Source organism: Monoraphidium neglectum (genome assembly GCF_000611645.1).
Source record: "Monoraphidium neglectum strain SAG 48.87 unplaced genomic scaffold scaffold00710, whole genome shotgun sequence".
NCBI lineage: Eukaryota > Viridiplantae > Chlorophyta > Chlorophyceae > Sphaeropleales > Selenastraceae > Monoraphidium > Monoraphidium neglectum.
This window is the reverse complement of record NW_014012918.1, coordinates 6,448-21,491: the sequence shown is the minus strand read 5'-3', so window position 1 is coordinate 21,491 and position 15,044 is coordinate 6,448. Positions and strand designations below refer to the sequence as shown.

The 15,044-nt window shown below is 61.5% G+C and overlaps 4 protein-coding genes across 4 annotated transcripts in view; 1 reads left to right on the top strand and 3 right to left on the bottom strand.

Annotated features, from left to right (window-relative positions):
* Positions 1-1,005: 1,005 nt before the first annotated feature.
* Positions 1,006-4,610, bottom strand: MNEG_4937 (hypothetical protein; the record flags this gene model as incomplete). Its single annotated transcript, XM_014046591.1, has 9 exons — positions 1,006-1,183; positions 1,372-1,529; positions 1,671-1,823; positions 1,961-2,286; positions 2,395-2,671; positions 2,818-3,351; positions 3,704-3,757; positions 4,035-4,351; positions 4,562-4,610. 9 exons carry the CDS (start codon positions 4,608-4,610, stop codon positions 1,006-1,008), a joined length of 2,046 nt encoding a protein of 681 aa, XP_013902045.1.
* A 2,086-nt stretch (positions 4,611-6,696) lies between these two features.
* MNEG_4936 (hypothetical protein) lies at positions 6,697-8,722 on the top strand (the record flags this gene model as incomplete). Its single annotated transcript, XM_014046590.1, has 5 exons — positions 6,697-6,834; positions 7,028-7,395; positions 7,542-7,615; positions 7,795-7,963; positions 8,155-8,722. 5 exons carry the CDS (start codon positions 6,697-6,699, stop codon positions 8,720-8,722), a joined length of 1,317 nt encoding a protein of 438 aa, XP_013902044.1.
* A 2,937-nt stretch (positions 8,723-11,659) lies between these two features.
* On the bottom strand, positions 11,660-13,508 carry MNEG_4935 (hypothetical protein; the record flags this gene model as incomplete). The annotated part of the gene is made up of 7 exons (XM_014046589.1): positions 11,660-11,743; positions 11,897-11,999; positions 12,228-12,409; positions 12,595-12,643; positions 12,840-12,943; positions 13,130-13,191; positions 13,358-13,508. 7 exons carry the CDS (start codon positions 13,506-13,508, stop codon positions 11,660-11,662), a joined length of 735 nt encoding a protein of 244 aa, XP_013902043.1.
* Positions 13,509-14,660: 1,152 nt separating this feature from the next.
* MNEG_4934 (hypothetical protein) overlaps positions 14,661-15,044 on the bottom strand; it is a gene marked incomplete at both ends in the record, with an annotated part of 730 nt that continues 346 nt past the window's right edge. The window contains 2 exons of the mRNA XM_014046588.1: positions 14,661-14,793; positions 14,933-14,961. Of these exons, the coding sequence (XP_013902042.1) occupies positions 14,661-14,793; positions 14,933-14,961 (162 nt within the window). The remainder of the gene's footprint in view (positions 14,794-14,932; positions 14,962-15,044) is intronic.

The following is a 15,044-nucleotide window of genomic DNA, read 5'->3' as shown; positions in this document are numbered from 1 at the left end:
GGGCGGGGTGGGATGGGGCCGAGGCGGCAGGGCGAGGGCAGCAGGGCGATCGCGGCAGTGCAAGCCCGCCTCCTTTATGCGGCGCCTGTGTTTCACCCGCGTGCTTCCTCAACCATTCTAATCCCCTTCTTCACGTCAAGTCTGCAAAGGTTCCCCGGGCTCGTGGTGCGTTGCGTTTTCTCCCCATTCGTTCCCCCGAACCGCCAGGTGGACAAGGTGGACACGCGCGCCAGTGTGGCTGCCGTGGACGACCACCTCAATGTGGTGCGCCCTGCCATTATGGCCATGGGCGGGGCTGTGGAGGTCGTTTCGGCAGAGGGCGGCACAGTCGTGCTGCGCTACAAGGTGCGGGTGGGGGCAGATGATGCGTCACGCTCACGCTGCATACGGGGCTTGGACAGGCCTGCAGGCAATGCACGGTTGAGCTTGCGCTGGATGCCTGTGCAAGCCTGTGGTAAACGATTGCGGCTGTGCTGCGCGGTGCAAGGGTCGCGCGTCACACAGCTGTTGCATCAGCTCATGACCCATCGCTCCCCCCCCCAACACCCCGGGATCTCTGCGCGGCGGTCGCGCAGGGCCCCCCTCCGCTGGCCAAGGGCATTACGGCTGCGGTGAAGGACAAGTTCCCCGACGTCACGGAGGTCATCGTCAACCCCTTCTGATGGCACGGCCAGGGGGCGGAGAACGGGGGCGGCACTGCCTGGATCTGCAGCCCGCGGTGCATTACATTGAGCGGTGCCGTGGCAAAGCTGCACACCAAGCCTTGGAGTGCTGGGACTCTCGCATATTTGGTTTTGTTAGGTTCTGAATGATGTCATTTGCTTCTCCACACTCAAGGAGTGGGGCCAGCACGCAGGCACCTTGTTACACCTTCATGTAACAGGATCCACCAACAGGACTCAGTCTGTGACAACCAAGTTGACCCTGTTCAGCGAACACAGCGAGATGCCGAGTCACACCAGACCAAGTTCGCAACGAATTGTGGGCTGAGTAGGTGCCTCGCCATTACTTGCCCTTGCGGCTTTGTTTGCCACCGCCATGCTCGGGTGGAGGCACTGTCGCTGGCGGAGCAGGCAACCCCTGCTGCTGCAGGCTGCCGGCGGGTGGTGCCGCAGCGCGAGCTTCTTCTGCCGCTGCTTGCGCCTCTCGTGCCTTCTCCTCCAGTGCCCTTGCCGCCGACTCCCTGGGGGTAGCCGGGGTCAAGGCAGAGGTTCAGAATCAGAATCTACGTCAGCTGGGGACGTACACTTTCAGGCCGACATCCCAGAACAAATCGAAACATTTTAACCCACCTGACCCATTCTGTCATCGGCTTGCAGACCTGTCCTGTCAGGATTGGACCCTCCCAAATATTGCTTGCTTGCAGCCCACCTCTCTGCCTTCAGGCGTGCCGCCTCTGCGCGTGCAGCATCGCGGGCCCTCTTTGCCACCACCTTGGCCTCAGCCTCTGCATAGGCGTCGTCGTCATAGGGGTCGCGGTGGCGCGAATCCAGCGCGTCCGCTGCCTCCAGCAGCCGCCTGGCCAGGACCTGATGATCATGATAGTGTGAGCGGGCGCAAGCATTGCTTCGGGGGCGTGAAGGAATGCACCAGGGCATGCCCCAGCAGGGGGGAGTCTTCGGTGGCCAGCGGTTCCCACCCCCTTACAGTCACCGCCACTTGTGTCACACCTGGACAGGGTCTGGCGGCTGGTCCACCACGCACTGTGTCAACCCAGCTGTGACAGTCGGCATCACCATCTGCAGCAGGTAGCGCCGCAGGGGACCTGCGCCCGCTGCCGTTCGCGCCTCGCGGCGCTGGCGCTGCTCTCTTGCAGTGCGCTCCTGTGGGAGTTGAGGTTGAGTTGTGGCATGTAGGGCGGGGCAGGCAGGTATCGCTGTGCCATGAGCACTGCCAGCTAGCAGGGCAGCCCAAGCCAGCGTCCATCTTCGTTGCCGCCTTTCAATCAGCTGGGCCCTACCTGCTGGCACCTCTGCTCCTTGTCCTGCTCAGCAACTCTTGCTGCCTCTGCCGCCGCCGCCGCCGCTGCCGCTGCCGCCACACGTGCCTCCTCCGCCACCGCCACTGCGGCGGTCACAGAAGCCAGGCCCCCATCAAGTTCTGGCGGAAACCCATCATAATTGTGAGGCAGGCCAATCAGCTCGTGCAGGCGCTGCTCGAGAGTCGGCAGCGGCAGCAGCAGCTGGTCTGGCCGGTGTGCTGCTGCCGCTCCCTCTGGAGCCCAAGGCTGCGGCAGCACCGCTAGTGCCTCGTCGCAGGGGTTGTCCAGCGCCACAAAGCTGCACCCTGCAAGGCAGGGTAGGCAGCAACAATCGAAAATGATGGGGGCTACTTACAGCTGATGAAGGCCACTCCTTCACGCGCCAATCAACGTCCTGCTGCCCCTTTGCTCACCGGCCTCCACAAAGAATGCGGGGAAACCGCCGTGCTCTGGCAGGGTGATGTCGGCCGCTGTCAAGGGCTGCAGCTGCACCGCAGGCGCATGAGCTGTGCTGCTGTCCCCCTCATCGGTGGCTGCCTGCACCGTTGCCCCAGGGCCGCTCATTGTTGAGGGGGTCGCAGCACGGCTGGTGCCTGGTGTGCGTGTGGAGCCGCCACCACCGCGCGGCCTGCCGTCCGCCGTGGACTCGGGGCCCTCCACGATGCTGGCTGCTGCCAGGGCAGCAGAGCGCTGCGGGGTCGCGCAGTGCGACGCACGGCATTGGGGATGATTTGTGTCGAGACGCTTGCGAAGGTGCTTGCAGACCTTTATGACTCGATAAGCAAGGTTGCGATCATCATCACACAGTCCGTGCCTGCTTGCCTGGCGGTGCTCACCCTGGCCGCCAGCTCAGCAGCATCCTCCTGCACCAGGGCGCGCCACGCATCATATCGCCGCGTGAAGTCGCGCTCATTGTTATGAGATGGCCGCAGCACTTCAATTTCCGTGCTGCCCGCTTCCCTGCCCCCTGCGGCCAGGCCAGGCTTCTTGGCCGCCCGCAAAGCCGCCACTGCCTGCTGCTGACCGCTGCCGGTGGCCGCTCCCTTGGTCCCGCTAGCCAGAGCCGCAGCTGTCACAGCAGCCGCTGCTGCTGCTGCCACCGCCGCCGTTGCGGCTGCTGTCGCAGCATTTGCAGCCTCCTCTGCAGCTGCGAGCCCCTTGGTGCGCCGCAGCAACTCCTCACGGGGCGCGTCAAGCTGCAGCACCCAGTGGGGCAGAAGGTCGCGGCTGCTGATGGGTGCGGGCTCTGCCGGTGAGGCTGTCGCGTCCTCGTGCACGCCGCCGCCGGCCATGCTGGCGCGCTTTGACTTTGCAATAGCGCTGAAGCTGCCACCGTCCTTGCTGCTGCTGCCTGCTTGCTTCTTCTTATCCTGATTGGTAGGTGTGGGGGGAATGAACCCAGGATGTGAAGTATTTACACTGACATTTGCTCACAACCACCGCTGTTTTGCGACAAGCATGGCGCCCTAGCCTGCCCGCTTCCTTGCTGGGGTAAGGCCACCGCCGCCAAGGCCACCGCCGCCAAGCACCTAGCACACCACCTACCTTCCCGCCTGGTGAGCTTGCTGCCTGCTCCCCGGCCATGCTTGCCATGCTGCTGCCTGCGACCTGCGGGCTATATAGGGCCTTCGCTTGAGCCAGCGAGCGGGGCCACCCGTCCATGATGAACCCACGCCTTGTGGCAACAGGGTTGCGGGCCAGCAGGTGCTGTAGCAGCCGCACCATGGTCCGCGCGCTTGCGCGGGCATCCTTGCCCGCTATCTCGGTTGCCAGGGCCTGCGAGTGTTGGCACGGACCGCGCAGGGACAAAGCGGTTGTAGCGCATGTGGCGGCCGCCTCTCTCGCGATGCGGTGGTTGCAGCGGACCCTTCTCCCATTGGAAGCATTTAGTGTGCTGCCGCGCGCCTTTACCCATGCCACGTACCTTTTGCAGCTCTGAGTCACAGTGCGCCGCCTCTGCCAGAACTGTGGACGCTCGGATGAGGGGCAGCCCATACTGCCGCGCCAGCCGTGCAGCCAGAACACTCTTGCCAGCCGCAGGTGCTCCACGCACCAACAGGCGCAGCGGAGTGAGGCGGCGCGCGGAAACCATCTCAGCAGCCGCCCCCTCAAGCGATTCCAGAAAGCTGCCTCGCCGCAGGTACGCAGGGTTCCGCGCGCCGGGCAATGGGGTTGTCCTGAGGGGCAGATCGAGGGTCTGAAGCACAAGCATGGCCTCTCGCTGCTGCTGCTGCTGCTGCTGCTGCTGCTGCTGCTGCTGCTGCTGCTGCTGCTGCTGCTGCTGCTGCTGCTGCTGCTGCTGCTGCTGCTGCTGCTGCTTGGCAGTGGTGGCAATGTTGATCCCGCAGCCGGCTTGATCGTCAATAGGCTCTGAAGTGACCAGCACATCTGTGAAACTCTGCCACTGCACACAGGCGGAGAGCTGCGGCCCAAAAGCGGTGCTGATTGCCGCCAGGAGCCGCTCTTGTGTGATTGGGGCCTCATCTGCTACCAACAGGTACTGCGGCACATTGAGCGGAGTAAGAGCCTCTGCAGCTGTTGCACCGCCGCCCATTGCCTGTGCTGCTACTGCTGACTCACTCAGGAGCGTCTGCTGCAGCGCTTGCCGCGCGATAGGGCCCGTCGCCATTGCTGCTCGCGCCGCCAGCGCCAGGCTGCTCACGGACGCTGCAGCCAATGCGGCCACGTAGGCTGCCAGGGCGGCTACGTGCAGCGTGGGGATGCGGTTTACACCGGCGCCTGCCAAGGGCAGCGCGCCGCCCTCCCAAGCGGCTCTGAATAGGGCGTGCAGGTGGGCTTCGTCTTCGCCAGCACCATACAGCACCCCTGGCAGCACCACGTGTGTTGCCAGCCGCCCAAATCGTGCTGCTCCCAAAACCATGTGCTCTGCGCGGTGCGTTGCGGCGGCGCAGGCCGCGGGCTGCCGCGCTGTCGCGTCATTCTCTGTATAGGTGGCTGTGACCCCATTCTGCTCGTGGCACTCTGCCCCCCGATGTCCAGGCGCTGCCTCATCATCTACTGGTCTGCCGACGGCGTCGCCGCCGGGCGGCGCCGCAGCGCCACTGCTGTCTGCTAGTCCTGGCCATGCCACTGCGCCTGCCGGCGCGCCGCCGCTGCTGGCAGGCAGTGGCGGCGTAGCCGCCCAGGCCAGTGGCGTGGTGATGGCTATGAACACCTGCTGCCTGCTCGTTGATTCCTGCGTTCAAGTTGTGAGTGCAGCACCAAAAGACATCAAAACGAAACTCCTCTGCAAATGTGTTGAGCAGTGGCTGGGGCACGGCCACGTGTTTCCATGGTGCCACTTTGCCCTTGGTGTACATTCACTGCCTCAGACTCGTCCAAGCCTACCCACCAGGTGGCGTGCCATCGCCTGGACTGCCAAAGATGCAGCCTCTTCGCTGCCGTGCAGCGCGCAAACGACCACATCGGCATCCAGCGCCCTTGCCTGCGACAAGGAGCAATGAAAGCAACTTGACCCCACCTAGTCGCTAGCTGTGCCTTCAGACATGCATATACATCAAAAACAGTACCTGCACAAGGAAGCACAATCACCCCTAGCAGAGCATCACCTGGAGTGCCGCCACATCATCCTTGGCGCACAACACTACATCATAGCCCGCCGACTGCAGGTGTAGTATTCGGCACAATGGGCGATGCAGGGGGAAGCGTGCAGCTTCGCATTTCGATTTGACGAGCGCCGCATCGTGTCGGGCGCAACCCCATCGCATCACACTGCGCGTTGGGCTGGGCACGGCGTTCGCACCTCAAAACCTTTTGCAAGGTTGGCCCCGATGTACTCGTCCGAGGGGTGCACCACCACGCGCATCGACTGTCGTTTTGACCTGGTAGTGCTCTGATCTGAGCTTTGACCTCCCCGCGCAACCCAGCAACAGCCTGGAGCACGCACCCCTGTGAATACGTGCTGATAAATACCTTTCACCGGACTGCTCACTGTCGAACCATCAAAGCCGCGACTGTGCACGAATGGTCCATAGTACAATATCAGATTGTCACTCCCGTATGTAATTGTTTCCTACGGCATTCCACCATTATCATTTCACATGTGAGCACTGCTGATCACGCACGCCGGAACGAGCTTTTTTGGAGGTTGCAAGTCTTGCTTGCCCAGCTCTTCCCCTTGATCAATTCAAATCGATACGCTTGATTGCGAATCTGATCCGCTGGCAACGCACAGCGCTGTTCAGAAATGGTGGCCACCGGCGTGTTGGCGGGGCCCCAGCCGCTGCTTCGTCGCGTGCGTAGCGGGCGCGCGGCCTGCACCAACCCATGGGTGCAGCCACATGCCACCATTGGCGCCACATGTGCATGGCGTGTGGCTCCTGTGATCAGACGCGCGCAGCGGCGTGGCCGCTGCGGCTGCGCTGCTGCCACGCGCGACGTGGCGGCCGCTGAGCAGGATCTTGAGGGGGTTGCAGCGGAATTCAAGGCGTGGTACGTTGCGCGCGCCCGCGACCTGCCAACAGACCTCACACCCCGGCCGGCAGGAGGACCCTCAGGGTGAGCAAAGAAGGCAATAGGGCAATCTTGATCCAAGGCGTGCTGCCCCGTGCAGCAGCCGCGGGTGAAGGTGCTCACCTGTCCGCGCTGACGGGGCACTGGCCACCTCAAGTGTGCCGGCGGCATCGGGATCACTGGCATTGCTCCTACGCATTGTCAACCGCAACGCATTGTCAACCGTTACCAGGGGCATCTGCATGGTGACGAGCAAGGCCGTACAGCAGGGCGCCCCGCTGCTGGCCGTGCCGCGGTCGCTGCTGATTAGCGCGGACACGGCGCGTGCTAGCCCGCTGTGCGGCCCCCTGCTGGAGCGCAGCGATCTTGACGACTGGCAGGTAGGCGGCTGCAAGTGCAGGGATGTAATGCTGTTTGCAGCCATGCCTGTTTGCGCTGGGCTCGCGTCACAGCTGGACGCAGCGGGTCGTATGTCGCCGCCTCCTGCTCCATGGAACACATTTATCAGACGGCACACAGCGTCTCTACCCACAATCCCATCAAAAACACCTTGAACGCCCGTGCTCCCTCAAGGCCCTTATCCTCCACTTGCTCTGCGAGTGCGCGGACCCCTCCAGCGCGTGGACACCATACCTGGCGCTGCTCAGGGCGGCCGACATGTCGCGCCACCCACTGCTGTGGGGGGACGAGCAGCGCGCCTGGCTCGAGGGCAGCCCAATGGCGCGCCTGCTGCAATCGCGACGCGCACAGGTGGAGGGCGACACGGCAGCGCTGGTGGCGGCAGGCGCCAACGAGCTGCCCATAGCAGGGTCGCTGCCGCAGCCCCTTGTGACACCTGGCAGCGTGGGGTGGGCGGCCGCGGTGCTGCTGAGCCGCGCGTTCAGCCTTTACCTGGCGCCAGAACCAGACCACTCCATTCTGCCGATGGAAGATTTCGGCAGGTGGGGCCCTTGCCAATTGGCTTCAGAGGGGCCTTGAAGGAGTTGCAGAGGCGCGAATTGGCGCCTGCTCCCTAGAGCTGCCAGCCTGCTTACTGGCCATGGCACCCAGTTTCCGCGCTCCAATTGCTCCCTGCAATTTTCCGCAGCTGGGACCGTGCCGGCCAGGATGTGCTGGCTCTGGTGCCGTGGGCTGACATGCTGCAGCACAGCAGCGAATCAGGTGCAGGGGATACACAGGACCAGGGCTTCCGGTTCGCTGCCATGCCGCACATCGCACAGATACGCGCACGCGCCTGTCATCCTCCTACTCTCCAAACATCGCATGACCATCCGCCAGCCCGTTGTCAAAAATGCTTCCCCATCTTTGCCCCTTCCCCCGTTCCCCTGTCATGTGCACAGGTGACGCCTCCGTACTGCAGTACGACGTCGAGACAGACACGGCGTTCCTGTGCGCCCACCGCGACTACTCTCCCGATGACGAGGTGTTCGATAGCTATGGCCCAGGCTTGTCCCCCTGCGACCTGCTGATGGACTATGGATTTGTGGACCCAGCCAACACCAATGCCAGGTGATACTCTGCGGCGGGCTCCTTGCCCGCAAGCTGATTGTTGCGAATGGCTATTAGTGTGTGTGAGGGGCTGCCATCGTGGCGCGGCTCTGGTTGGCTCAGGTCATATGGATGCAAGATGCATTTCAACCCCTGAACGACCTCCCTACGAGCCCCTGTCAAATCCATGCAAAATGCCAACCTCTCTGCAGGTACGACGCCCTCCCTGCCGACATCGCGGGCCCGCGCGGTCCCCGAAATCGTGCGCTGCTGGCGGCCATGGACCGCCTGCAAGGCACGGGGGCGCTGCTTGCACTTGGGCCGTCGGGCCCCGATGTGACGGGCCTCACGCTGCTGCGTGCATCGCTGGCCGGGGAGGCAGAGCTTGTCAAGGCCGGGTGGCGCATCAGGTCGGGGCCAAACGACCTGGCCTTGGCTGCGCGTGTGCTGGGACGGCTGTCCCAGCCGGAGGCGGCAGCAACAGAGGCTGCAGTGCTGGCAGCGCTGGCGGTCTTTTGCGCCAAGGCGTTAGCGGCCTACCCAAGCAGCCTCTCAGCAGACGAGGAGGAGGCAGCACGCGTCCTCGCCGAGCTGCCTGGCGCACCCCGGGGCCGCCGACGCGATCTGGACCTGCGGCTGCAGGTGCTGCGCGCTCTGATCTCTGAGAAGAGCGCGCTGACGGGGACCTCCGTCGCTGTTGCAGAATGGCAGGCGCGGCTGCAAGGCGGCTGCCCTCCTTCAGAGCTTTATGATAACGGGTCTGATGATGAGGATGAATGAGGGATACAGGCTTTGCGCGGCTTGCTTCAATGACTTTTTAGTTGCGGCAGAGCCCATGCACATCAGCGTAATCTTGACCAGCTGCAGCTTCAACCTGCACGCATGCCTGCATGCAAGCAAACTTACACACACACACACACACTCACGCGCCACCGCATGCTGATGAGGATTGTTGAATTATGCGATCTCCTCACTCTGCCATTGGCCTCCTATGGCCCGCATTACCTGTGGATGAGTTGGCATCGCAGTAAGTAACAAAGCGCCATCCCTGTAATTCCATGTTTGAACCGACAATGTATAAATCTACAAATATATATCAGGTGAAAACGATGGGGCAAAGCAACTTAGGTGTACCGTAATGTGTGTCTGAACACGTGCTGGTGGTGTAGAGACAGGATGGATTTTGCACAGGGCAAGGTCGGGTACTATTGAGAGGTTTGTGGGTATTAGCTATCTATCTATATTTGAAACCATCTGATGGGTAGGCTGAGATAGCATGTGGGGCATTATTATAGCAAGCAATGGCCGTTGTGTGGCCTGCCGGGGTAGTGTACATCACATGCAGTCAGAGATGGTCCATGACACCCAGCCGACAGCTTGAAACTTTGACTGTGCTTTGCTACAGCTCTGAATCTGCGCAACACTGACAACTCACCTTTTGCGTAATCTCTAATCAGGCTCGAACCTGAGTCTCAGAGCCGACCTCAGGCTCAGATCATCACTCTTCTTTTTACAACTTCGCCAGCGCTGCTTTCACGATAACCCGAAGTCACAAGTGTAAGGCAATACCGTATACTCACATTCACGAGCAGGCAAGTGATACACCATGCAGCCCCCGTGCGCAGACCCGCCCCAGTGACGGCTGCAGCACACCAGTGAACCAGCCCGCGCAGCATGCCGGCCTGACATGGCCGCACATTGACAGACATACTGTTGTTGCCCCGCTCCAACAATCTTCCAGGCTCTCCATGCGCATTACTATTGAGGGGTGGGACCCCGTGGACCGCCAGCCCGTGCGGGGAGAGCTCTTGGGCGTGGACCGTGCGCAGACGCAGGCGGCCGACCTGGTGACTGTCACGGTTTCAGCCGCCGAGGACGCCCAGCCAGGCAGCAGTCATGGCGGTCGCGCCAATGGCAGCAGCGACGCCTTGCTGACTGTGGTCATGAAGCAGAACCCTATGCTGTTGCAGAAGACTGCACCTGGGGGCGTGCGCGTGGGAGCGTGCGTGTGGGACTCGGGCTACATCATGTGCGCGCTGCTGGAGGATAGGGTGCGGCGGCGAGCTCTGGGTTTGTCTGGCGCACGCTGTGTGGAATTGGGAGCCGGCTGCGGTCTTGTGGGGCTGGTGGCGGCACGCCTGGGAGCATCCGTCATGCTGACGGGTAAGCCGGCGGGGGCTTTGTGCATGGCCGACGCCGAGCAGGGTGGCAAAAATTACTTGGTGCACTGCAATTCACATCCCCAGGGTAGTCAAGTGCACTGATGCATCAAGGGTTTTTTCAAAGTAGATGTTGTTGCGCCCCATGCTTGCAAACTCACCATTGGCAACCCCACTGCAACACAGACAAGAGGGACGTGCTGGTGCACGCGCGCGGCAATGCGGCCAAAAACCGGCTGCTCTGGGTGCCGCCGACACCCACGCCAGCAGCCCTGAGCGCAAACGGTGGCAGCTCAGGCTACCAATCACAGCAGCAGCAGGTGCCGCCTCGTGGCAGTGCCGGGGTCATGCCACTGGATTGGAGCGCGCCCGACGCGGCAGAGGCAGTGGCGGCAGTGCGCGAGGCCATGGGAGGGCCGCTGGATTTTGTACTGGCCAGCGACAGGTGCGCGCCCCAAGGGGGCTGGGTTGAGCGGGCCCTGCGCATCTGTAATACGCTGAGATGATGCAGGCCACAAACTGCGTGGTCCATCAAAGAAATGGTCACAAAAATCTACCTCATGCCGCCAACTGTGCACAGTCAAGCATCACACTGACGCACCCGACCCCTCCGTTGTATCCAAACCTGTCTTGCAGCATCTATCCTGACCCAACGGGTTGTGCCACCAACGCCAAAGGCTTCATTGACGCCTGCGTGGTGAGTGGCTCGGCTGGAAAAGACCCTTGGTGTTGGTCATGCCACATGCCTTGTCACTGCCCATGCCTGCAGCACAGTCCCAAAACAGCTTGCACCATCCATGTCCAACAAGCCCGGACCCTTCACCCCTGTCAATTTGCAGGGCCTGAGTGACGCCCACACTCGTGTGCTCATCACGTACGAGTGGCGGCTACCAGAGGTGCGTGCTTGTGCGCGTGCGCGCGCGTGCCTGTGTATGTGTGTGTGTGTGTGGTTGTGTGTGCGTGCGTGCGTGCGTGTGTGTGCGTGTGTGGTTGTGTGTGCGTGCGTACGTGCGTGCGTGTGTGTGTGTGTGTGTGTGTGTGTGTGTGTGTGTTGTGGGCCAGGGGCCAAGCGGGGTCCTGTGCCACGTGAGCAAGCTTTAGGCTGCCAGACGAGCAGTGCCGTGTGTGCGCATGGCCATGGCAGAGGCAGTTGGCAACACCACTTCTGCGCATCACCATCCCTGCCAAGTGCAGGTGCGTGAGGCCCTGCTGGGGGCGGCACGAGCTCGATTCGGTCATGTTCGTGTGCTGCCACCTGAAGAGCTGCCAGATGGGTGGCGGACGAAGCACGTAGAGACTTTTGAGATGCAGCTTAACCTCTGACTTTGATTTGTAACAACGAAGCCACACGGGAAGGACGCAACCCTGCGGCCATGATGTAATGGCCCGCCCATTGGTGACACTGGCTGTGATTTAAGCTGACAGTGTCACCTTAAATTACAGCCACAAGACACGATTGCAGGCATCCTGTGCAGATCTGCACCAGTCAGTGACGACTTTAATTCACACACATGAACATGTACAAGCGTTTTCGAGCGACGCCATCCGCAACTTGTGCTTAGACTGCTGGCCCGTTGATCAGGACATTGATGTAGCCAACCGCGATGGACAGCAGGTCAAGCACCAAGAACACCCCCACACCCTGCGGGGTTGGGAGGGTGGGGCGGCGGTTGCATGCTGGGTGGTGCGGCCATGCATCACATCAGGGCTGAGCGTGGGCGGAGGGGGTCGAGCAGCCAGGCGGCCCCGTTGATCAGGGAGCCGTGCGATCCCAGGGAACCCTCAAGCTGCGCACCAGCAGGAGGTTGTTGACACCACCGGCAAAAGCCGAGTCACCGTTCTCCTGCTGCACCTTGGTCCAGCCCATCTGCTCGCTCAGGCCCGCGATGCCGCCGTACCTTGCATCAGATTGTTGGTGAGGATGAGTGCGCGTTTTGTGGGATAGTCAATGCAAGCTCCATGTCTCAGTGGAGTCTCAGTGGAGTTGAATAGAAATGCCAACGCCGACGCGAGCAGCACGAGCACAGTGTGTGCAGCGGTGCCCTTTGCCTGTTGAAGCCTGATCGCCGCCTGTTCTTTACGGACCTTGCACTGGTAAGTGCACCACCCTCGCCTGCCCTGCGCACCTGGGGTCTTTGCCCGGTGGCTTGGTGGGCAGCTGGTTGGGCTTGGCGGCGTTGAGGCCGCCCTCCAGCCAGGCCAGGTTGCCGTAGCCCAGCTTGCCCAGGGTCCTGGCCGCTGACAGGCTGCGCAGACCGTCCTGGCACAGCACCAGCACGCTGGCGTCCTTGGGCAGGGCTGCCTCGACCTGGGGGGGGGGGAGTTCAAGAGGCGATGTACTGGCGCAAGTTCGCCTTGAGAAAGCTGGGCCAGGCTGGTTGCCATGGGTCACCGGTCTACGGACACCGGCAGCTGCACTTTTTGCACCGCGAGTGCGATTTCTAGTGGGCCCCCACAAGCACCAATCAGCCCTCAGAGCCACACCAGCCGCACCTCCTGGTTCCAGGTGGGGTTGGGGATCATGTGGGTCGCGCCCACCCACCTGAAGTGTGAAACAGGCGGGTGATTTGCGTTGATGGGCACACAAGGAGCAGAAATGGTTGCAGTACAGCGGGCGAGCCAAGTAATTGAGGCACTTCACGCCTGACTGCCCGGCAACCTGTGCGGGTGTGGCCGTGTCTCTGTTCACAAGACATGTCCGTGTCCCCCCCTGCTACCTATCACACAGTGGCACGCACCAGCCGCCGTTACTGTAGGTCGCAAAGCGCTTGATCAGACTCGCCGGGTCGTTCCTGGTCTCAGGCAGGTATATCGCCGCCTCCACAGCGCCATCAATTGGAAGCTGTCCAGTGTAATTGAACAGGGTGGACGAGGGGTGGGGGATGATGCACGTGATCAATTGGGGCCGGTTCAGATGGAGCAGTGGGAGGGCGTGGCCGGCCAGGGCTCAGCACAAACATTACTGAAGGAGGTTTGCCGCAATTCATCAGCCTCGCGGCCGAAGCATGTTGTGAGGGGCACCCCTCACCCTGGAGACCTCGCTGGGTGGCCGCACATCCAGCACCTTCCAGCCGTCCTTGATTAAGTCGCCTGCGCATCGGTGGCGGCGCGGCGCAACTCGATGTTATGGGCACATGGTCACGGCGCCGGGGTGCCGCAGCCACGCACGGCGCCGTGACAGTGATGTCACGCCATGCGCTCACGCCCGCCTGGGTGTTGCCCAGCATGCAGGTATGCTATAATATGATTTTCTCACCAGCCTCGGCTGGAGAGACAGCCTCCAGCTCCCCGCTCCGCGACGCGACCGACGCTGCTCGCACCACGACACGGGGAGTGCCAACGGCGGGCGCCCGGGCCCGCACGCATCTGAGGCTGCCAGAGCGGCTGGTCGATGTCGCGAGCGCCATTTCGCTGTGCAATCACGAGGTGCTGGTGCGGGGTGCTGGTGCGGGGGACCCGGATGTGCGGATCTCCGATCTGTGAGAACGAGGGGCAGCAACGCTTCTTTCACGGGATTTCGAGCTATCGACTTTGACTTTGCCGGGCAAACACGACACCTTCTCGCCCTTGATACCAAGGTGACTCCTCGATGTCCGAAAGCGCTGGTTGCAGATCTTGTGCAGGCCCCCTGCCCATGCGCTGTTGGGTCCAGCCACTGATACCAGATGAAGACCGCACACTCACATACTGCATTCCTTCAACTTTTATAATGCGTTCTGGTCCTGCATTGCAAGATACACCGTGGCCTGGGACATGGTTGACCACGCGCAGGCATGAGCATGAGAGTTTGCGGCGCCTCCCTGCGGTGCCTGGCCTCTAGTGCCTCCCTGAGTGCCTGGCGGCAGCCACGACGTATGCGATGCCAACTCTGTCTTTATGATTGCCTCACAACCCTGAATTCCTCAGCTTGCAGCAAATTCACTTATTTAAGATTATATGCTTCGCTACCCTGTGAATTTTCACCCAAGTAGGCTTCCAACTAATCCCAGTAGAGTTTCCAACACTAGTGCTCAAATGAGCGCTACAAAAATCCCCAGAAACACCTTGTTGACAGTGGCGCACCACAACTCACGTTCTCCAACGCAAACATAACAGCGCTTGATGTATGAGCAGATGGTGCCAACGTGTGTTAGCGCGCATTCGAATGTGTGAGTGGGTGTGCGAAGCGCAACAAGTACCCACCATTAATTGTGCTCGTCACACACATCACACACATCACAACGGGCCCTCTGGCAGCAAAAAATGGCTTCTGGGGCTTCAACACGCACAGAGGTGCGCGCTTCTAGTCAGACATACCTGACATTAGGTGTGGGTGGTGACCTCAGTCCAAGGTTGGCGCTGCTTTGAGCATTGCAAAGCAATATAGACACAACGGGCAAGTGATGTATAATCAGTAAACCTTGAAAAATGCTTCAAAGAGGATGCCAGCATGGAAAAGAGTTGGTCAAGGTAGCAAAATGGCAGCGGGATCAAGGAGGCAGGTCGTCCTATTCCTGGCAATCCGAGATTTAAAGGCGTAGAGTCAGGCATGCTGCGTTGCAGGGCTCCGTCAGCGGCGGTCACGAGGGTTGCGAGGCGTCCAGCTTGGACGCGCCCCTTTGCGCCGTGATGGTTGCCGTTGGCTTCCTGGGCTGCAGTTCTGACAGCTCTGCACTCCCGCCCTGCCCACCCTTGCCCTCCTTGGCCAGGGCCCTGCAGTGCCAGGTCGTGCAAATGCAGGGAAGATTCACCGTCAAGGCAGCGCTATATGGGTCATACAAAGGTGAAGAAGGGTGCACGTGTGCCTGCTGTGGGCGGTGCGCGTGCAACTCAGCCCGGAAAACCCACCCACCAGTCTGCACTGTCGAAGTACTTGTGCTCCTGGGATGTGATGGTGAGGCAGTGCATGCGAACATGTGCGCGTGCAGATGCGTGTGTGTGTGTGTGTGTGTGTGTGTGCGCGC